Here is a 24454-nt window from a genome sequence, read left to right as displayed (position 1 = left end):
TGAAAAATTGACTACAGATGCAAATCCATCATTTTTTTTTTTTTTTTTTTAAAATTTGTTTTTGTTTATTTTCCATACAACTAGTTTTTTTTTTTTTTTTTAATTGACAAACGGCGTTATTTACAGCATTTTAAACATCAGACCTGGGCAAATCCCTAAACCAGACCTGGGCAAACTCGGTCCTGGATGGCCGGTGTTTCTGCAGAGTTTAGCTCCAACCCTGATAAAACTCACCGGTTTGTAACTTTCTAGTAAACCTGAAGACACTGATTAGCTTGTTCAGGTGTGTTTAATCAGGGTTGAAGCTAAACTCTGCAGGGACACTGGCCCTCCAGGCCCGAGTCTGCCCAGGCCTGCCCTAAACGGCGTAACTTAAATTTATTTATTTTTTTTTTCTTTTGCATTTTACTATTTTTTTTTTTTTTTTTTTTTTAAACTGTCAAACAGTGTTATTTACGGCATTTTAAATGACAGAAAGTGACACCAGTTGCAGTACTCATTATCCCTAAACGGCGTAACTTAAATAATTTTTTTTTTTTGCATTTTAGTTTCTTTATTTGAAAATTGTCAATCAGTGTTATTTACAGTGTTTTAAACTGCAGAAAACGCTGTCAGTTGCAGCGCTCATTATCCCTTAAACTACAAAATTATTTTTGTAGTCAACAATCTCACGAGAAGCTGTCTTTGACACCATCCGTCACCCACCGAGCGATGCCTCACTACTGATCTCTCACTGACAGTGCGAGAATTTAGAGCAGCGTCTCGCTATGGTAAGAGTGCTTCAGGTGAACGTTGGGCGAGTGAGACAGTCACACCACCTGATGCCTTGGCTCATTCCCATAGATATGGTGTGATGGGACAGCACTCACCACCCAACGTTATCCACCACCACCATCCAAGACAGCAATCCCATGAAAATTGACTAAAATTTTTTTTTGATGGATTTGCATCGAACTTATTTTCCATATGACTAGATTTTTTTTTTTTTTTTTTCAAAATTGTCAAAATGGCGTAATTTAAATTAGTTTATTCATTTTGCATATTACTAGTTTTCTGTTTTAAAAATTGTCAAACTGCATTATTTACGGTGCTTTAAATGGCAGAAAACGGCATTAGTTGTGGCGCTCATTATCCCCTAAATGGTGTAAATTAACTTTTATTATTTTTTTTTTTGCATTTTACTAGTTTTATTATTTGAAAATTGTCAAACGGTGTTATTTAATGTCAATTTATTGTCAAACAAAAGAAAGCGCTGTCAGTTGCTGCACTCATTATCCCCTAAACCAGACCTGGGCAAACTCGGTCCTGGAGGGCTGGTGTCCCTGCAGAGTTTAGCTCCAACCCTGATAAAACTCACCTGTTTGTAACTTTCTAGTAAACCTGAAGACACTGATTAGCTTGTTCAGGTGAGTTTAATCAGGGTTGAAGCTAAACTCTGCAGGGACACTGGCCCTCCAGGACCAAGTCTGCCCAGGCCTGCCCTAAACGATGTAACTTAAATGTATTTATTTTTTTATTTCACATTTTACTATTTTTTTTATTTTTTTTTAAATTGTCAAATGGCGTTATTTACAGTTTTTTTCAGAAAGTTTTGGCATTTTAAACAGCATAACTTTTTTTTTTTTTTTTTTTTTTTTTTAAAATTGTCAAACAGCATTATTTACAGCATTTTAGACAACAGAAAGCGATGTCAGTTGTGGCACTCATTACCCCCTGAATGGCGTAAATTAACTTTATTTGGGTTTTTTTTTGCATTTTACTTTTATTATTTGAAAATTGTCAAACGGCATTATTTAATGTCAATTTATTGTCAAACGTCAGAAAGCGCTGTCAGTTGCTGCACTCATTATCCCCTAAACCAGACCTGGGCAAACTCGGTCCTGGAGGGCTGGTGTCCCTGCAGAGTTTAGCTCCAACCCTGATAAAACTCACCTGTTTGTAACTTTCTAGTAAACCTGAAGACACTGATTAGCTTGTTCAGGTGAGTTTAATCAGGGTTGAAGCTAAACTCTGCAGGGACACTGGCCCTCCAGGACCAAGTCTGCCCAGGCCTGCCCTAAACGATGTAACTTAATATATTTATTTTTTTTTTTCACATTTTACTAGTTTTTTTTTTTTTTTTTTTTTAAATTGTCAAATGGCGTTATTTACGGCATTTTAAATGACAGAAAGTGACATCAGTTGTGGTGCTCATTATCCCCTAAACAGCATAACTTTAATTTTTTTTTTTTGCATTTTACTAGTTTTTTTTTTTTGTTTTTTTTGTTTGTTTTTTAAATTGGCATTTTAGACAACAGAAAGTGACGTCAGTTGTGGCACTCATTACCCCCTGAACAGCGTAAATTAACTTTGTTTTTTTTTTGCATTTTACTTTTATTATTTGAAAATTGTCAACCAGTGTTATTTTTTACTATTTACTAGATTCCTTATTTGAAAACTGTCAAACTGCGTTATTTATGGCATTTTAAACGCCGTCAGTTGCAGCATTCATTATCCCCTAAACCAGACCTGGGCAAACTCGGTCCTGGAGGGCTGGTGTCCCTGCAGAGTTTAGCTCCAACCCTGATAAAACTCACCTGTTTGTAACTTTCTAGTAAACCTGAAGACACTGATGAGCTTGTTCAGGTTTGTTTAATCAGGGTTGAAGCTAAACTCTGCAGGGACACCGGCCCTCCAGGACCGAGTCTGCCCAGGCCTGCCTTAAATGGTGTAACTTACTTTTTTTTTTTTTTTTTTTAATTTTTTTTTTAAATATAAATTGTCAAACTGCGTTATTTATGGCATTTTAGAAAAGCGACATCAGTTGTGGCACTCATTATCCCCTAAACGGCGCAACTTAAATGAAATTTTTTATTTTGTATTTTACTAGTTTTATTTAAAAAAAAAAAAAAAAAAAAAAAACTGCATTGTTTACAGCATTTTAAATGACAGAAAGCAACGTCAGTTGTGGCACTCATTATCCCCTAAATGGCGTAACTTACATTTATTTTTTTATTTAGCATTTTACTAGATTTTACTAAACCGTGTGACCAATAGCAGATCCATACGTCACCGCGTGAACACGTAGCTAGGTGTTGGCTAGAAAGAATACCGCTCTTGCTACTGGGCATGCGCACATAAATCTAACGTTATTTTTGTCACGCTGTACAACAATAATAGTTTTTTTTTATTATTATAGTAAGGGCTACGTTTATGGTTGGGGTAGGTGTAGACATTATAAAACACAGTCTAATAGCTAGAACAATTCATTTCATTGTTAGTCTCCTGTGGGAGTTGTACCCCTTGGGAGAAACAAGTCTTTTCGAAGCTTGGCATGGCGTGACCGCCTGACGAGGAGACCAGTGAAGAATCCAGAAAGTTCCATGAAGTGGAAAAATAAACAAACCGGTTGGGTTAAAATAACCCAACCCCCATGTTCAGTGGTGAAAGAACCCCCTAGAGTCCATTTGACGCAGCACAATTAACCCAACAGTGTGTTCACAGAAATAACCCAGCACTTTTTAGAGTGTAAGGTTACATAAAACGTGCCAGCGATCTCCTTGAGTTTGCCTCAGATACATTTTATATTAATAAACATTAACTTTAGATACCAGTCAGCAATCACAGGCAGTTTGTGTCAAATAAAAACATTTTCTGTCCATATAAAAATAACTTGAAAAGTGTGTCAGGGCTTTGGTGTCAAATATATACATTTCATATTTTTGGTAAACTTCCATTACACTTGACAGCGAGATCGCATCAAATACATTTTATATTAATAAACATTAACTTCAGATACCAGTCAGCAATCGCAGGCAGTTTGTGTCAAATAAAAACATTTTCTGTCCATATAAAATAACGTGAAAAGTGTGTCAGCGTTTTGGTATCAATTTATTTTAATTAATTAATTAATTTATTTTTTTAGTAAGGTTACATCATACTTGCTAGCGATCTCTAATAGTTTGCGTTAAATACATTTTATATTAATACACATTAACTTCAGATATCAGTCAGCAATCGCAGGCAGTTTGTGTCAAATAAAAAAACATTTTCTGTCCATATAAAATAACTTGAAAAGTGTGTCAGGGCTTTGGTGTCAAATATATACATTTCATATTTTTCGTAAAATTACATTATACTTGCTAGCGATCTCCAGTAGTTCGCGTCAAATATATTTTATATTAATAAACATTAATTTCAGATACCAGTCAGCAATCGCAGGCAGTTTGTGTCAAATAAAAACATTTTAATTTTATATAAAATAACTTGAAAAGTGTGTCAGGACTTTTGTGTCAAATAAATACATTTCATATTTTTGGTAAACTTCCATTATACTTGCCAGCGATCTCCAGGAGTTCGCGTAAAAATACATTTTATATTAAAATACATTAACTTCAGATACCAGTCAGCAATCGCAGGCAGTTTGTGTCAAATAAAAACATTTTCTGTCCATATAAAATAACGTGAAAATTGTGTCAGCGTTTTGGTATCAATTTATTTTATTTTATTTATTTATTTATTTATTTATTTTTTTGTAAGGTTACATCATACATACTAGCGATCTCTAGGAGATTGCGTCAAATACATTTTATATTAATACACATTAACTTCAGATATCAGTCAGCAATCGCAGGCAGTTTGTGTCAAATAAAAAACATTTTCTGTCCATATAAAATAACTTGAAAAGTGTGTCAGCGTTTTGGTATCAATTTTTTTTTTTTTTTGGTAAGGTTACATCATACTTGCCAGCAATCTCCAGTAGTTCGCGTCAAATACATTTTATATTAATAAACATTAATTTCAGATACCAGTCAGCAATCGCAGGCAGTTTGTGTCAAATAAAAACATTTTCTGTCCGTATAAAATAACTTGAAATGTGTGTCAGGGCTTTGGTGTCAAATAAATACATTTCATATTTTTGGTAAACTTCCATTATACTTGCCAGCAATCTCCAGGAGTTCGCGTAAAAATACATTTTATATTAATAAACATTAATTTCAGATATCAGTCAGCAATCGCAGGCAGTTTGTGTCAAATAAAAACATTTTCTGTCCGTATAAAATAACTTGAAAAGTGTGTCAGGGCTTTGGTGTCAAATATATACATTTCATATTTTTCGTAAAATTACATTATACTTGCTAGCGATCTCCAGTAGTTCGCGTCAAATATATTTTATATTAATAAACATTAATTTCAGATACCAGTCAGCAATCGCAGGCAGTTTGTGTCAAATAAAAACATTTTAATTTTATATAAAATAACTTGAAAAGTGTGTCAGGACTTTTGTGTCAAATAAATACATTTCATATTTTTGGTAAACTTCCATTATACTTGCCAGCGATCTCCAGGAGTTCGCGTAAAATACATTTTATATTAAAATACATTAACTTCAGATACCAGTCAGCAATCGCAGGCAGTTTGTGTCAAATAAAAACATTTTCTGTCCATATAAAATAACGTGAAAATTGTGTCAGCGTTTTGGTATCAATTTATTTTATTTTATTTATTTATTTATTTTTTTTTTTTTTTGTAAGGTTACATCATACATACTAGCGATCTCTAGGAGATTGCGTCAAATACATTTTATATTAATACACATTAACTTCAGATATCAGTCAGCAATCGCAGGCAGTTTGTGTCAAATAAAAAACATTTTCTGTCCATATAAAATAACTTGAAAAGTGTGTCAGCGTTTTGGTATCAATTTTTTTTTTTTTTTTGGTAAGGTTACATCATACTTGCCAGCAATCTCCAGTAGTTCGCGTCAAATACATTTTATATTAATAAACATTAATTTCAGATACCAGTCAGCAATCGCAGGCAGTTTGTGTCAAATAAAAACATTTTCTGTCCGTATAAAATAACTTGAAATATGTGTCAGGGCTTTGGTGTCAAATAAATACATTTCATATTTTTGGTAAACTTCCATTATACTTGCCAGCAATCTCCAGGAGTTCGCGTAAAAATACATTTTATATTAATAAACATTAATTTCAGATACCAGTCAGCAATCGCAGGCAGTTTGTGTCAAATAAAAAACATTTTCTGTCCATATAAAATAACTTGAAAAGTGTGTCAGCGTTTTGGTATCAATTTTTTTTATTTTTTTATTTTTTTGGTAAGGTTACATCATACTTGCTAGCGATCTCCAGTAGTTCACGTCAAATACATTTTATATTAACAAACATTAACTTCAGATACCAGTCAGCAATCGCAGGCAGTTTGTGTCAAATAAAAACATTTTCTGTCCGTATAAAATAACGTGAAAAGTGTGTCAGGGCTTTGGTGTCAAATAAATACATTTCATATTTTTGGTAAACGTCCATTACACTTGACAGCGAGATCACATCAAATACATTTTATATTAATAAACATTAACTTCAGATACCAGTCAGCAATCGCAGGCAGTTTGTGTCAAATAAAAACATTTTCTGTCCATATAAAATAACGTGAAAAGTGTGTCAGGGCTTTGGTGTCAAATAAATACATTTCATATTTTTGGTAAACTTCCATTACACTTGACAGCGAGATCACATCAAATACATTTTATATTAATAAACATTAACTTCAGATACCAGTCAGCAATCGCAGGCAGTTTGTGTCAAATAAAAAACATTTTCTGTCCATATAAAATAACTTGAAAAGTGTGTCAGCGTTTTGGTATCAATTTTTTTTTTTTTTTTCTTTTGGTAAGGTTACATCATACTTGCTAGCGATCTCCAGGAGTTTGCGTCAAATACATTTTATATTAATAAACATTAACTTCAGATATCAGTCAGCAATCGCAGGCAGTTTGTGTCAAATAAAAACATTGTCTGTCCATATAAAATAATTTGAAAAGTGTGTCAGGGCTTTGGTGTCAAATAAATACATTTCATATTTTTGGTAAACTTCCATTATACTTGCCAGCAATCTCCAGGAGTTCACGTCAAATACATTTAGGCCTGTTCATTTCAGAATATAATAAAATGTGACTTACAGGCCTAGCCGCCGTGACCTGTTGGGGTTAATTTTTCCTCTCAAAGACGTACAATTTATGTTAGCATGTTTTTTTAAAAAAAACTTTGGCAAAGGAAAATATTCTTACTGTCAGTTAACAAATGTACAATAGAATTTAGCTTTGCTTCCCAGATAGTAACAGGGTCTGGGCCAAATCTGGCTTACATTTGGCACTTGTTTTTTATTCACAGTCTTGTATTCATGAAATCAATTACTATCTTTAAAAATGGCAGTAAATTAAAGTGCTGTTTTTGTGCGGTCTGTCATATTTCAGTAGCTATATACAGCAAAACTACAGCACTTTCATTAGGCTATTTTTTACGAAGCTGTCAACACTGTAAACTCTGATGGCATGCAATCAGTTGACAAACACCCATTCATATATACACTATGTTATTCAATTATATGTATAAATTATTTTATTTAAAAATGTCGTGTTTTCCCTGTTTTATTCATTCAACATTCTGAAAAAATGTTTTTCAAGAAAGAATTCAACCCCCCCAACCCCCCAAAATATGAGATAAACCCAGCCCTGTACATTATACTGATTTTTGTTGCCAAATTGGTTTGGAAGAGTGGTTGAATAAACAATTAAACTGGACTTTTATGCCTGTATGACTGACAATTTAATTGATCACTGAGAGAGCATTGACTTGGTATGATGTTGGTTCAATAGAAAAATGAAAATGTAAAAAATAGCTTAGATGTAATAAACTACTTCTGCCATGTTGCTGTAGCTTAGCTTGCTACATTACCCAAGGCTGTAGCTTTAGTGTAGTTAAGCTTCATTTAATGAAGAGTAACTGTTAGCTTAGCTCACTACATTTTCCAAGTAGCTTGCCCAACACTGGATCTATGGTAATTGAAACTCTTCACTGCAACTTTTGATAATAGTTTATTCATTTTTTCATTGCTGGCTTATTTTAGACCTTCATTAAACCAACATCCCTGGTCCTCAACAATATCAGGTTTTTGCCAGGTAGGCTTATACATGTTGTATATGCTATAGTGACGGTATGGATATAGTTTCTTATAATGTCCTATTGCGACTGGAATTGTGTTGGACATAATTATTTAAATTAGATTTCAAAATAGTTGGGCAAAAATACTTTTGCTTCACTTTCCCCTCTTCTCAATGACACACATAAACAAGGTAATCACATAACACAAACTAGCTTATAAAACCAAACATAATAGCTAAAAAAAATTATCTTCAAACTATATTATTATTGGTATTATTATTAATAGTGAATAAATCACTAAAAAATCATTTGGTTTATTACAACCAGAAATTGTAAATCATATTTTCTTCCATGGTCAGTATGTGTATGCTTTCCCTTATTGGCTGCTTGATGAAATAACACTTTTGTCTTCATCCCTTCATTCTTATGACACATTATGTTGTGGGAAAAGTGAAATTGTAAAACTGTAGTCCATTTAAATTTACTATTAACAGGGAAAAATTTGTCTTAAGTGATTTGTCTTAAGGATATCTCTACCGCATGGTTGAGCTAACTTTGATAGGGAATAAATCTATCAAAAGGAAGAGAGACAAAAACCTGATAACAAACTCTATTATAACAAATACTGTAAATTGTATTTTACATGCAATTTTATAACTTGTCAGTGACTGTTTGTTGGTCCCCATTTTGCATCGGTCGACTGAAAACTAAACCGTGTTCTTACCTTGCTGTGCATCTCTAGGATAAGGGTGAAACAATACAATAAACACAAAACACAAAAACATTCTGCGAAGATTTTTTTTTAAAACATATCAAATAGCATATCAAATATTTTGTGCTTTACATATTCTGAACACTGCTAACAGATCTACATCAAAGTGTGAAGCGTATGTCAAAGCAAAACACTTCATATAAACTTCAGTGTGTAATTTTACAATACTCAGTTTGGCCAGAAACATTTTAAATCCTCTGATGCTTCACAATAATTTGTCATTTAATATTTCATTATTTTAATTTCCCTAAAACAACAACAGAAAACAATCTTGTTACATAAATAGCAAATATTATGTGTCAAACATAATTTCTAATTAGGACCTACAAAACACAAACCGTTGGCATCTCAGTCCAGACTGTGATATGGAGATATCTGTGTGTGGAGATGATCCGTTCTCGTTATACCGTTCTCTTCTTTTTCTGTCAGGACTGGACGTCTCTCCTCTAGAGTGAAGTCTCATCTTTGCTCCATTTTCATAATCATGACTGCTCATCTGACCTAGAAAAAATATAGCAGATAATCTACAATTTAACGAAGAGGCACAGGCACATGAAGATCCACAGACAAAATGCTTTACATTTCTGAACACTCAACACTGACTCTCGTCTTATTTATTCAAGGTTTCTCATTAAAATCCTTTAAAGTAATTAATGCAAATTACATCACAGAATAGCACAGTGCTAATAATAGCATTCCCTATTTGTGCAACTGGAATTTAAAGGTTAGTGTCCTCTGCTAGTTAAAAAAAACATTAAAGAACTATCTAAACTGCTAAATCTTCTCACTGACTAACATTTAGTCAACTATTAAGGGGGCAGATGTAGGAGATACCTTTGTTTGAAGGATGATGCTCGGTTCTCATCTCCATTCCAGTTTGAACACCATAACTGCTCGACTGACCTAGAAAAATAAATACAGTAGATTATATAAAAACTTCAGCTTGAATATATAATTGAATACAGCAATTTTGCAACTGTCATTTGCTATGATCCTTGTAGTTTGTGATCATCAAATAAAATATATGTGATGTTATAAAGTATAAATGCTACTGTAAAAAAATAATATTTTTAAAAATGTCTTTTAAACAATGCTATTTAAAAATAAAACATTAAAAAGCAAAAGTGTTGAATATTTATAACACCATTTGATCTTCTTCTTTCGTAGATGCAGTAACAGATCACAATAAGAACTACTGACACCGGTATTAATACTGCTTTTAAAGCCTCATGAGATTGTTTCACAGTCAGCACAATTTCCAGCTGCAATAAATAAATAAATAAAAAATACAAATATTGAAAATGCATTTATAATGCAACTGTACATACTGAGTGACGTATATTGAGTTTAATCTGTTCTTCATGTAGAAGGACCACTAGTGTATAAAAGTCATTCTTCACACATTCAATCAAAGATGAATTTATGGTGAATTTATGTATATTTACCCCATTCTTTTACAACTGGTTCTGTCAGACTGCTGTGATAGTCATAAAAGTCTTTGTGTTTTCTGTCAATCTCCACACTGGTTCTCATCTGAAAGGATCCATCAGTATTTGGTCTGATTTCAGACGACGTTTGGTCCTTAACTATAAGTCTGTACAATCTGATGTTCATCTGAACATCTCTGGGGTAGAAACCAGTGGCCAGACAGGTCAGATTCAAATTACTGTGATCATCAGGGTCTTTCCTCACAAACACAATCTGGTGGAGCTGGAGCAGAAAATAATAATGCAATTAACAAATAAACATTTACAAATTAATTATTTGGTTCTGTGTGCAAATCACTAAATAAATGAATAAATGAATTTGTTTGGTAAGTTTTTTATATATATATATACAGCTAATTAAAGTGCTCTGATCAGAGCTTACTCTAATTCGTGTTATTAAATGCTGAGATCCAGTTCAAGCAGAGGTTCCTGAGATAATGCTGCAGGTGTTCATTGCGTTTTTTTTTTTTTTTTTTTTTTTTTTTTGAAGGTCCCATTTCATTTTTTTTTTTTTTTTGGCTTTGGGGTTTTTATCAATCCACTGCAGAGTGTCAGAATTAAAGGTAATAAAATCCTCCCCATCAAATCCATATTCATCAAATACTGTCAGATTCATTGTTGCCTTAGGAAATTTCTCCAGTTCACAGCCAATTATTCTCTGAAGAACATGGAGCTCTACAATCACAGAACAACACTCATGACAATATACACTGTATAGAGTATGCAGTAAACAAATAAATAAATAAATAAAGTCATGTATACAAACAGTAACTAAATAATAAACAAACAAATAAATAGTTGCATGAATGAATTAATGTTTTATGCAGGAATATGCAGTTTCATAACATGTCTGATTATTGATAAATAAAGCATGAAACTCAGCAGAGCACTGTGAGTCAGTGCAGTTTGACAGAGTATTCATCTGATTTTTGAACCAGTCTCTAGAATCAGGTGATAGTGCAGGAGATTTTCTTGATCTTACAGAGGATTTATCTTATTATTGTAGTGGAACGTAAAACACGTGCAATGACAAAATTGACAAAATGTGGATAAAACTAACTTAAAACCTGATAACAAACTCTATTACAACGAATACTGTAGATTGTTTTTTTACATGCAGTTTTATAATATATAAAAATATTCATAGTACGCTTGTTAGTGACAGTTTGTGGGTCCCCACTTTGTGACGGTCGACTGAAAACTATCATCTTATCTTTCTGTGCATGCTAAGTTCAGAGTGAAACAATAAAATAAACGCAAAAACATTGTACAAAAAAATGTGTAAAAACTACAGCTTAACAAATACTGTTTCTTCATTTACATTTTCGAAAAGCACTCTTAACGGATACAATCATGTGAACATTTAAATTTCACATTTAAATTGTCTCCTCCGGGTTTATGAAATCTTACTTTCGCTATTATTTCTGAGGTCCTTAAGGAAAAGTCCAGCTGTAATATAAGGCACGTGTAAAAATTCTTCAGATTGAATTTTCACATTACAGTTTCAAATACAGCAGCATTAATACAATAAACGATGGACCAAAAGGGGAAAAATGTTAAACGTTAAACATTTAAAGCTGTGACAGTTAAACACATGAAGATGTTTCTCTATGTCCATTAACACACTCACACTTCGTCAAGACTCATTTATTTCCTAATACTGCACATGCTGTGGCACATTTACAGTATGCATCTGAAAAACACTTTTACAGTAATGAAAACATATTTATATTTTTGGGAATTGTATTGATTACATGGAAGAAAAGAAAAAAAACAAAACAAAGAAAGACAAATATTTAGTGGAAAATTACTTCTTCATCAATATAGCCCTGTAACATTAAAAACCTTAAAAATTGATAGATTCCTTTACCATTTATTCCTAAAGAAAAAATATCTCTTTAAACCACACAATTACCGTATAAGATTTAATAACAACAGCAAGAATTGAAAGAGTGAGGAAATAAGTAATAAAATATTTAAACAAATGACAGAAATAATTTAAGACTGATTGCATTTATTCTACATACTGAGAAACATCTGGTTTTCATGCAACAGTTCACATTATTTTAACCACAAGTGACTGTTTATGTGAATACTTTTTGACTTAATTGTGTGTGACTATTCATGCTGTCTGAGGTATGCAGCCTTCTGTGCACACACTTTAGCTATGTGTCAATCAGCATGATTGAGATTAAAAGTCTCTTCACATCCTGATAGCAATCACTAAGTTAAGTAGTTTAAATGTATTTATATATACGTCATCACACATTCCATTACACTACTGCAGAGTGAACGAGAATGGAAGGCGTTATTATTAATATTATGCGCTTGGTACTGTATATGTTCTCTCACCGGTAAATGAGACACAAGGTAATCTGACAGCGTTACATTCAACCCTCCACCAATGCCGTCTCTCGTCGTGTTGAAGGTCAGTTTCTGGCCTGTCTGTTCGCATTCATGTTTTCTGGAGGAGGTGTGACTTTGGAGGGTAATTTGCAAGGAGGCTGGGATCTTATTGCTATTGCTAGCCTTTCCCTGCCTTTAACATACTGCAAAATAAACCATATATATATATATATATATATATATATATATATATAAACCCTCAAATTACAGACACTTTGTTCCACAAACTCCTAACTATGCAATCTCACATATTACAGAAATTTTATAAAAAAATTCTTCTTAAGTGCTAGTTAACCTGATCAGAATTGTGCCCAAGCATGTCTGACATCTAAAGCCAGGTTTGCTTGAATAGTGTGATCATCAGTACCATGCCCTGGGCCGCTTAAAGAGGTGGGCTTGAGCATGGTTCGACTGAGCTTGCATGGTTACGCAGTGTGAGCGCTATGATTCCGCTGGAGCAGCTACTACTTTTGTGCGTGCTACTGTCATCATTACGACAGGCTCGGTACAAGCAAAGAGTATAGAATACCAAGGGGCGAAACTCTGATGCTTTTTTGGTAACAGCCACTAGGTGGCGCTTCGGTAGCGCGGCCGCGATTTCGGAGTGAAAATGCCAACTGGACAACAGCACAGAAGCAGACAGAATGACAACTAAAGAGAACTCAAAGTAGAAATAAAAGAGCGCAATGACCGCAGGGAAGTAGTGTGTGACACGATAAAGTGCAAAAAGTCACTCTACATGGTTAGATTTTTTTTTTACGGATCAGAATCCATCACATCTTACGCACTCAAAATTGGAGAATCTCACATTTCTCAAATCAGTAAATTTCATGACTAATACAGTAAATGTTGTATTGTATTATTATGTTTATGTATTATGTTATCAGTTGTGGAATCCAACCATTAATTATACATTTGAGGCAGCGTATTTTTATTTTATGCAACGTTACACATTACTATTATTATTAGTTACTATTATAGGTCTGACATATATTATTGTATTTATACATTATATTGTAGGCTACATTTTAATCCCTGGAACACACTACAAGCATGATGATCTTACAGAACATGATGCACTGCTGTGTCTGTCATAACTAAATAATTACAGAGACAGTGGCTGTTTGTATTTTTTTACATCAACATTTTTTTTTGTCTACAGTCATGCTTTAACGGACATTAAGAGAAGGCAATACTGCAATTTGCAGTTTACTGTAAAGCTGTTATATATTTATTGCCTAACATTCCCAATTTTCTAAAATAGGAATTTCAACCGAAGTTGACATGGTTTCTAGAGAGCAAAGATTTGTGCAAAATAAATGAAAGACAAAGTCTGTTTTTGATAATCACTAGTCTAGTGATTGTACATTATTCTGTGTTGTCATCTCTTTTTTATTGCAGTAATAACGAACAAAGATTACAGTACGCTGATATTTGCCATAGTGACAGCAAGAAGCTAGTGGACTGCCCAGTTACGTTCACTCCAAAATGGCGGAAGCGTAGGGCTGCTGAAACGTTCCATTGGCTTTCACTTCTTGTCAATACAATATAAGTTATTTGGTACAAGGCAACCGTGCCTATAATGTGAGTACATTGTTAAACTGCTACTTTTTCATCTTCTGAGGCTAAAATTTTCAAATCTAACTCCTCCTAGAGCTTTAGAACTATATCCACCAAACTCAGGTCAGTTCTTTAGCCTGCTCTGACTTAATGAGCCATTTCTTTTCTAACTAGCTAGAATTATGGGGGCGGCACTGAATATAGAACCTTTTGCCACGTTTCCTCTTATTTTTCCTTTTGTTTCCAGTGTCCCTGTCTGAAACAATAACAGACAATAATGTTACATGTAACACATAACTGTTTTTTTATCAACTGAAACATTAATTAAAAAAAAAAAAACTGTCAAATGAAAAATGGAAACAAAATTAAAACCATTTCACTTCTGTTGGTGCCTATAAACCACAAACTGTTTACATCCCAGACAGCCTACAGGGGTCAGTTGTTCAAAACATTTAATCTGGATTAGAATGATCAAGATTTAGAAATCCCATGTTTTATACGCAGTATCAGGTAATCCATCTTACTTTTTTTTTAAACTGTTTTTTCAAAGCAAAATTGGATTGGTCCACAATGATCCCCCTAAAGGGACACAGTGATAAAAATAAACAAACAAACAAACAAATAAATAAATAAATAAATAAATATGAAGAGTTCAGATGCAAAACCAGCTAAAAGCCATCTCGGGCAAAAATGAGATAATGATACTGAGTGAATGCTCCTGACACATACGTCTATCAAATACTACGATGGATTTTAGCTGGTTTTGCATCTGAACTCTTCACATATGGATCAGTGTTTTAAAGTTTGATTAAATTTTTGTTCCAGAAAACCCATCTCCTGGGATCAGTACAATCATGAGTGTTTTATTTTTTTTTTTACCAACACTTTTTTAGGAATTCATCTAATTTGATTACTTTTGAACAACTGGCCCCAGGTGCTCTTAATCAAAACACATCAACAAACAAATGGGCACCTTCACCTGTAGTTTGGACATCAGAACGGTTCATATGATCTAGAAGAAAAAAAAAAATCAGATTATATAAAATCTTTAGCTCAAATACATATACAGATCGACAGCACTGATGTTGCACTTCTCAATTGTTACGGGCAATCTTACGCTCTTAAAAATAAAGGTGCTTCACCATGCCATAGAAGAACCTTTTTTGTTTAAATGGTCCCGTAAAGAACCTTTGACATCTGAAGAACATTTCTGTTTCACAAAAGGTTCTTTGTGTCGAAAGAAGGTTCTTCAGATTATAAAAAAGTAAGAAAGAGATAGTTCTTTACAGAACCTTTGACTAAATGGTTCTTTTTGGAACCAAAAATGGTTCTTCTATGGCAGCTAATCAAGGTCTTACTAGGTATACTTGAAACTTCCAGGCAGGTGTGTTGAAGAAAGTTGGAGGTAAACTCTGCAGGACACCGGCCCTTCAGGAACAAGCTTGGTGACCCCTGTTCTATGGCATTGCTGTGAAAACCTTTTAAAGCACCTTTATTTTTAAGGGTTTACCACAGTTTGTGTCCAACGAATACATTTCAAATAATAATAAAAAAAATATATTAGTGAAAATCTACTGATTTACATAATTCTACAGTCCCACAGTCAGAATCTTCAGTTTTAGTTCAAACATTTTGAAAAAGTCTTTAAAACAAGGATATTTGAAAACAAGTGGTTTGAAACAATAATTATGATAATAATAATTATCATATTAAATATTTAGAACTTACAATTTGACTTACAATTTTTGAGGAAGTAGTAACCAATCAGAGTGAGAACTGTAATAACAAGTAATACAGCTATTCCTGCTATGAGAGGCCACTGAGATTTTGTTGCACAGTCAATACGTGTTGCATCTGCAGAAGGAAGAACAATTCATATAATATATATATATATATATATATACACACACACACATACATACATACATAAAATCCATTTTAGCATCATCATGTTCTTCTGTTACAATGTGCATTGTATTGATAGTTATATTGAAGTTTTATAATATTCATGCAGAAGCACCATTAGTCTATAAAGCCCATTCTGCTCATATTCACTCAAGACTGTATTCATGGTGACTTTTTACCCCATTCTACTGAAGCTGGTTCTGTCAGGCTGCTGTGAATGACATGACAGTCATAAGATCCTTCATCATTTTTGTCAATCTCCACACTGGCTCTCATCTGAAAGGATCCATCACCATTTGGTCTGATTCCAGATGATGTTTGGTTCTCCATGTTAATTCTGTTCAATCTAATCTTCATCTCAATATCTTTCGGGTAGAAATCAGTGACCAGACAGATCAGAACCTGTTTGTGCTGTTTATACCTCTCCACAAAGACATAAACATTTGGTCGACCTAAAGCACAAATAAACATATAATCATAATGAAATTAACAGATACATATTTGCAAAAAAAACTGATGCATATAATCATTGCTTTATTATTTGATAATCATGGCTGACAGTCAGATGTAGTGCAAACATAAAAGTAAACCATACTGGGCACAAGAACAACTGTTACTTCATGCCCAATTTGTACATGAAAAGGAGGAGCAATAAAAGGGAAATGATCATGAAATGTTTTAAAATGTTTATGTTCATTGGATTGCTAGGAACAGCCATTTTAGGATTGTTCGTGATTTGGTTTTAAGGAATTATGAGTCCTCATGGCTTTCCACAGATTTAGGAGCTGACTTAGCATTAAAACACATTGTGAAAAAATTTGGATTTTAGACTGACACACCAATTATATTTAAGAGTTTCTTTTAGACTTTACGTTTTGTGAATAAGGACCCAGATGAACATTATCTGCTGCATCATGAATATTTCTTTAATGATTTTCATCAGTATGTTTTTACTAAATGATACATATTAGAAACAACCTACTGAACACGCGCGCACACACACACACACACACACACACACACACAAGAAGACAGGAGCTAATTTTTGTGATGATCTGATCAGAACTTACTCTTTTTTGTGTTGTTAAATGTTGAGATCCAGTGGACACAGGTCTGGAGGTAACCCATGACAAACTGGTTGCGTTCTGTTTGATGGTCCCAATCCATTTTGGTTTCTGTGGCTTTGGGGTTTTTATCAATCCACTGCATAGTGTCAGAATTAAAAGCAATAAAATCCTCTCCATCAAATCCATATTCATCAAAGAGAGACTGATGCACTGTTCCATCAGAATGTTTCTCTAGTTCACAACCAATTATTCTCTGAAGAACATGGAGCTCTACAATCACAGAACAACACTCAATCAATAATGCAGATGAATGTATGCAGTTTCATAACATGTCTAATAACTGATAAAGTTTGAAACTCACCAGAACACCCTGAGTATCCACAGTTTGAGAGAGTCTTCATCTGATGTATGAACCACTCTCTAGAATCAGGTGGTAGTGAAGGAGATTTGGTCCAGTCATCATCAGTCAGACTCTCTCTTACCCAGGATTTACTTTTATTATTGTAGTGAACGACCCGTCTGCCATCAGAAACAGCCACAGCACTGAACTCTGGGAATGTGTTTGTTTTGGAAATGGCTGTAAACTTGTAGTGGAGGTAATGTTTCTCTGAGTAGCATAAAACATATCAATGACAAAATTGACAATATGTGGATAAAACTAACTTAAAACCTGATAACAAACTGTGTTACAACGAATACTGCAAATTGTATTTTACATGCAATTTTATAATAGTATAAAACAAAACAGTACGTCTGTTAGTCACATTAGATCGCCATTTTTACCGGTCGAACGTCAACTGAAACTAAACCGTGTTCTTACCTAGCTGTGCATCGCTAGGAAAAGAGTGAAATAAAAAAACTAATACAAAACACAAAAACATCCTACAAAGAAAAAAAATGTATAAAAACTACAGTCTATTAAATATTTTTTGTCCTTTACATTTTGGCAGAGCGCCCTGAACCGATCTACGGATCAAAGTGAAAGTATTTTTCGTCTCTTCCGTGTTGCATTGAGCGCATTGCTGCCCCTCACTGGCTGCTTTATTAAATCACACTTCAGTTTTTATTCATGAGGTCCTTGAGGAAAAGTCCAGCCGTAAAACGGTTTTTACACAGTTTTCACACTATAGTGCTACTTCATAAAATGTAGACTGTATTAAGTTTATGTATTTGTAAATGTTGCTTTCAGATCCTTGAAATCTAAATTAATCAGAGTGATGTAGATCTCTGCTCTATAAAGCACATGTAAAATTCTTAAGATGGAATTTTCACATTAGAGTCTCAAATACAGTAGGATTAATATTTAATATAGCATTAATAGGATTTAATATGTTTTTAACAATCTGATAGTCAAAAAAAAAAAAAAAAAAAAATTAAACATTAAACAATTAAAGCTGTGACAGATGAGTGCATGAAGATGTTTCCCTATGTCCATTAACACACACACACACACTTAGTCGAGACCTATTTATTTCCTAATATTGCACATTTAACACGTATTGTCCAAAGAAGCACATTCACAGTATGCATCTGACAGACACTTCCACACTGATCAAAACATGTTCACTGGGAATTGCACTGATTACATGATTAAATTACAGGAACACTGTTGAAACACAGGTTGATATCTCCTAATAATACACACACAAAGACAAACATACAATTGAAATGCACTGCTTAATCATCATTGTCCTGTAAAATTAAAAACCTTAAAAATTAATACATTCTCTTACCATTTAAAAAAAATATATATATATTTTGAAACCACACAATTACTGTATAAGATTAAATAACAACAGCAAGAATTGAAAGGGCGAGAAAATGAGTAATATAAAATATTTAAACAATAAATGACAAAAGTTATTAATAATAAAAATAATAGTAATAACAAAATCAATAAATTATTAAATTATATAAAACAAATGACTTTTACATCATTAAATGATAAATGCTAGAAGTCACTAGTTTGACTTAAGAGTGTAATACTGTGACATTGATCTGTGTCCACTCTGTATTAACATGCGTTTCCAGTGCATATCTTGTGGCACTTGTAATTAGACAATGAAAAACATAAGCATTTCAAACTCTCAAATGTTTCACTGCTATACAACACTTCATAATTCAACAATGTCCATTTGATGGAAATGATTAGAAAACTGAATATCATATAACATATATTATGTGATCCTGACCCTTTAAAGTATTTCAAGAAACCCTCAAATGTAACAAAACAGCATCTTATTTCAGCCACGAATAAAGAACATCATAAAAAGGAACTATTCCTACTTGAACTATTCATAAAGAGTCTTATTAGAGCTAAATTAGATTAGAAAATGCTGACTTTATTTTATTTATTTATTTTTTATTTTTTTTGAAAAACAGGTCTGGATAATTAGAAGAGTGTCCTTTCAGAATGAAGAGAAATAAAAAAAAAAAAACCTCACACCCTTCACACCCCAGTCTGGTCTGTAGATCCAGCAACACTGATCTCTTGACACATCAGCACACGCTGCAATGGTCATCAGTATCTGATCACTAACTGCACCATAATCATAATTTTTTTCCTCAGAGCTATGAAAGATTGTACAGTAAAACAAGTATTATTATCTTGTAAATAGGTTTAAATTTACGTATACTTCTTAACAGTTCACATTTGTTTATTAAATATTATTGATATTTCTACCTTGTAGTCTATGTTGTCAAATGAAACTCAAATAATAATAATATAAAAAAAGTCACCATTACAAAAATTATCATATACTGTCAAACTGTCCATAAATGTCTTTAAACAACAATGGTATTTAACAAGAGCTTTAAAGCTACAGTGATCATTCTGAATATTTGTAACTCAGCATTTAATCATTTAATCATCATTTTTTTCACTGCTGAATCACAATGACAGCTAGAACTACAGCTAGAATTAAAACTAGTACTATTACTCCTAATATAACAGGCCACTGAGATTCTGTTTCAGTTAGAACATTTTCAATCTGCAGAGAGAAAACAAAAATAATACAAACAGACATTTTATATTAACATCATTAACTTAAGTTTAATTGTTTGTGGAAATCAAGAATCCATTTTAGTATCATCACGTTCTCATGTTACAAATATGTGAGTGTATATGTTGTGATGTTTACCCCATTCTACTGAAGCTGGTTCTGTCAGACTGCTGTGAATGATATTTGATCCTTAAGAATAGATTTGTCCAATCTAATGTTCATATTAACATGCCTGGAGTAGAAACCAGTGGCCAGACAGGCCAGGACCAGCTTACTGTGATCACCAGGACCTTTCCTCACAAAGACATCAACATCTGGTGAACCTGCAGCAGAAAATTAAATTAAAACAATTTTACAATGAGAATATTTCACTTAATCAAATTTAATCAACTAAATTTAGCTTAAAAGCACAAATACACATAGACAGGAGCTCATTAATCTTACTCTTTCTTGTGTTATTAAATGTGGAGATTCATTCCAGGCAGTTCTTGAGAAATGCTGGATGTTTAGTTTTCTGGTTCCAGATGATTTTGATTTCTTTGGCATTTGGACTTTTATCAATCCACTCCATAGTGTCATAACTGAAGGCAACCCAATCCTTGTCAGCATTGTGAGCGGGAAGGAGGAGCAGGGACGAGGAAATCATAGAAACGTGCTTTACTTGGATAATCCAAAACAGGAACAGCGGGGAAAACACATGCCAACCACAACGGAAACTCACATAATATGACATTAATGACATTACATGACTTTAAGAACAGACCAGAAACAAGGAACTGAAACAAACTTATATATGAACACTAATGAGACACAGACAGGTGTACATGATTAACAAGTGACGACATAACAAGAAACGGAACAGGAAGACCAAATAAGGACACAGGAGGGAAAACCCAGCAAAACAGTCTACAGGGGTGTGACAATCCTCTCCTTCAAAACCAATTTTATCAATGCTTTAGACTCTTCACTGTTCCATTAGGAAGTTTCTCCGATTCACAGCCACTTATTCTCAAAAGAACATCGAGCTCTACAATCATAGAGCATTTGTCATGAGAAGCTTATGGATGTTCACTCTAAATGCCACCTTCATAATAAATCCCGAGGTCACACATGTTGATTGTATGTTAATAAGAATAAAGCATTAAACTCACCAGAACACTCTGCAGATGGTTTGCAGTGTGACAGAGTGTGAAGCAGATCCAGGTACCATTCTCTAGTACAGTGGTTCTCAATCCTGGTCCTGGGGGCCCCCTGCTCTGCACATTTTGCATGTCTCCCTTATTTAACACACCTGATTGAGATCATCAGCTCATTAGTTCAGTTCATGGATCTCTCTCCTAATGAGTTGATGATCTCAATCAGGTGTGTGAAATAAGGGAGACATGCAAAATGTGCAGAGCAGGGGGCCCCCAGGACCAGGATTGAGAACCACTGTACTAGTATCAGGTGGTTCTGCAGGAGCTTTCTTCCAGTCATCTACAGTCAGATTGTCTCTTACCCAGGCTCGCTTTTCATTACTGTAGTGTTTGATCTGTATGTGATTAGAATTAGCCTCAGCACTGAACTCTGGGAATGTGTATGCTTTGGTCAGGGCTGGTCGCGATGAACTAAGACAAGACAGTTTTTAATGATTACGAAGAGAGTTTGCAAAAGTGAAACTAAATTTATACAACAGTTCTTTACATTTTTGATTTTATACAAAAGTTAATTTTTAGTAAATTTTATGTGACTTACAATTTAGGAACACTGTCTGATTGTGATATATTTCATCAACAAAAATAGTTTCAAACAAACTGTTCCGCATTTATAGTCTTTGACACAGCACTGTTTCGTGTAGGAATGAATCTACGTTTTTTAATTGATTTAATTATTCTGTCACAAAGACTGACTTACTGTCACCTGGTGGTTTGAGTTTCATTTTTAAAGTATAAATTGAGTCATTTAAATCGTTTCATATTTCTATATTCAAAATGTATACTTAATGAAATGCATTAATGCTTCTGAATCTTGTAAAAAAAAAATATATATATAAATATATATACATATATATATTCCTTAACACCACATTTGTGCTGTTCTGGGCCGTGCAAAGGTGAATTGTTGTTGCTGATTTCATTTGACTGGTAACTTATTCTTCCTGATTGTACGTATTATATTAATTTAATTTATTGTTGAATTTAAATTTTTGAAAAACAAAATCTTTCTTTTTTTTTGTCACAAAAGATGACATACATTTAATAAAGTTTAATAAAATGGCATTACAAAAGTTAAAAAAAAAAAAAAAAAGGTTAATTTCTGTCATTGATCAGAAGGTGTTCGGAAGTTGTTGTTTTTTAGCAGGAGCACACAACATACAACAACTAACAACTTCTGAACACCTTCTGATGCCCAGGCCAGTACATAAACACACATTCACACTTAGTCAAGGCTTTACACTTAGTCAAGAATTTATTTCTTAATAAAGCATATTTAAGACATTCTCACAAGAGGCATTTACAACATCTGACAGACACTTTCACCAGTCTTAATACTGGAATACAGTACACGACTTTTAAAATCTGAACAGAAATCAAAATGGTCCCAGAGGTAAAACTTGCCATCACAGCCAACTCACATAAAAATGTGTATCTTTTTGCTAGGAGATGTGTGACAAATGAAAACATGTGCTCTAAAATCGGCTGAAAAAAAAAATCAAACATGCTTATTATCCTCCGATGTGGCCATCAAACACTACACTATTTTCTATGAAATCTTTCCTCTCAAATCTGCAGACTGGCTCTGATTTTCAGCAATAGCACTGACTTTTCTAGACTGTAAATGGGGACAAAAATCTGGGCAATAGTCATGTAATGTATTCCAGCCTTTACAGTGCATATTAGATGTACATTTGATCAATATATGTTCCCAGGGTCAACTGGATTTTAAAAAGGAAGGACCCTTATTCCAACATACAGTAGTCCACATTTGAAGTGGATCAAAACCTTTATCAAAGTTGTCCTAAAACCAAAGCAATACCCGTTCTTGTCTTAGTACAACTTTGATGAACTTTTTTGATCCACTTAAAATGTTTACTACTGTAAAGCCAGCCAGTAAATTTTAACCATGACAGTAGATCATGTATTGCATATAGCAACTGGAGAAGAGCTTTTCTAAGAGAAATCCAAAATAAAAATTACAATAAAAGCTAATAGTTTTAACGTGTATTTTTTATTTGTATTTTATTTGTATTGTAAAGTATTTTGTCTGATCCCAGGGCTAAAAAATTCTGCACCCCATTATAAACTCACTCCTCACACTTTTGTCAGTATGTTTGCCGTAGATATTGATTGCAAAAAACAAAGACAAAAACACTGGAATATGAACTATATCAGCCAAGTCAAATAACCACGTAGTGGTAATTGAGTAAATTTTCTATTTGTGAATGTTCATTTAGACAGCCCATCTTTGCTAAAAAGTCTAATTTTATGATCTTAACAGCTGGATGCAATGGCCAAAAATAGCATTTTACAGTTTTTGGTAGACAGGTGTTGCTGCAAGTTATGTGATCTTTATTGTGTTGTTGTTGTTTTAATAGTGTGAGAAATGGTGCCATTTGCACCATCTGGTGGTGATTTCATATATTATTATCACCAAAAAAAAAAAAAAAAGAAATACACTATGAATAATACTGTATTTATCTGTATAACAATGAAATGATGATATAATACTTAACAGCTAAACTGTTACAGATTTTAGTCATTTTACAGCGTTTTGCATAAAATTTAAAACGACTGGGGAAATGATATTTTGAATATATATTAATATATTTAAAATATGTATTTTTGAAAATATATTTATACATTCAAAATATATTGTAAAAATAATATATATACAAAAAATGGTCAAGAAATATACTTGCTAAATTTACATAAATATATTTTCTACTGATGTATTTTTGTATATTTTTAAAAATATATTTCTACATTTAAAATATATTTTAAAAATATACAAAAAATGGCCAAAAAATATATTTGCTAAAATATGTTTACGTAAATATATTTCTAGCAATATATTATACTATTTCAAAAATATATTTCATTGAGCTTCACTGTTTGCAACATATATTTAGCATATATTTTAAATATATTTTGGCCACAAAAAAATATTTGTTTGCCATATGGTTTGAGGCACACTAATTCTAAATCCATAACCACAATGACATATTACTTAACAATTAGTTAATAGTTCTGTGCCTCAACAAGTAAAGTCATAACATAATGATATCTTTGCAAATCATTATCTAATGATTAATTAAAGCAGACAACTGGAAGATGAA

The 24454-nt window shown here is 33.1% G+C and overlaps 1 protein-coding gene and 1 pseudogene across 3 annotated transcripts; both read right to left on the bottom strand.

Annotated features, from left to right (window-relative positions):
• Positions 1–8910: 8910 nt before the first annotated feature.
• LOC127161692 (major histocompatibility complex class I-related gene protein-like) lies at positions 8911–11846 on the bottom strand (annotated as a pseudogene).
• Position 11847: 1 nt separating this feature from the next.
• On the bottom strand, positions 11848–18115 carry LOC127161690 (zinc-alpha-2-glycoprotein-like). 3 transcript variants are annotated; one of them, XM_051104403.1, is made up of 8 exons: positions 17958–18115; positions 17499–17744; positions 17141–17407; positions 16250–16522; positions 15906–16019; positions 15139–15177; positions 14373–14421; positions 11848–12748 (listed from the first exon to the last, which is right to left on the bottom strand). In XM_051104403.1, exons 1-8 carry the CDS (start codon positions 18016–18018, stop codon positions 12724–12726), a joined length of 1074 nt encoding a protein of 357 aa, XP_050960360.1. In that variant the 5' UTR covers positions 18019–18115; the 3' UTR covers positions 11848–12723. The 3 variants fall into 3 exon arrangements, with proteins under 3 accessions (XP_050960360.1, XP_050960358.1, XP_050960359.1); XM_051104401.1 differs by having other exon boundaries at positions 11848–14421; XM_051104402.1 differs by having other exon boundaries at positions 11848–14421; positions 15145–15177.
• Positions 18116–24454: the final 6339 nt, after the last annotated feature.

Source organism: Labeo rohita, unplaced genomic scaffold (genome assembly GCF_022985175.1).
Source record: "Labeo rohita strain BAU-BD-2019 unplaced genomic scaffold, IGBB_LRoh.1.0 scaffold_717, whole genome shotgun sequence".
NCBI lineage: Eukaryota > Metazoa > Chordata > Actinopteri > Cypriniformes > Cyprinidae > Labeo > Labeo rohita.
This window is presented reverse-complemented; position numbering and strand designations above follow the sequence as displayed.

Coding starts and splice junctions, on each gene's coding strand:
- LOC127161690 (XM_051104401.1), bottom strand. CDS start 18,018: ATGTTTTTGTGTTTTGTATTAGTTTTTTTATTTCACTCTTTTCCTAGC. Junction 17,408..17,498: donor TGGATACTCAGGGTGTTCTG/GTGAGTTTCAAA, acceptor CTGTGATTGTAG/AGCTCCATGTTCTTCAGAGA. Junction 14,422..15,138: donor TGTCCAAACTACAGGTGAAG/GTGCCCATTTGT, acceptor TTATTGTTTCAG/ACAGGGACACTGGAAACAAA.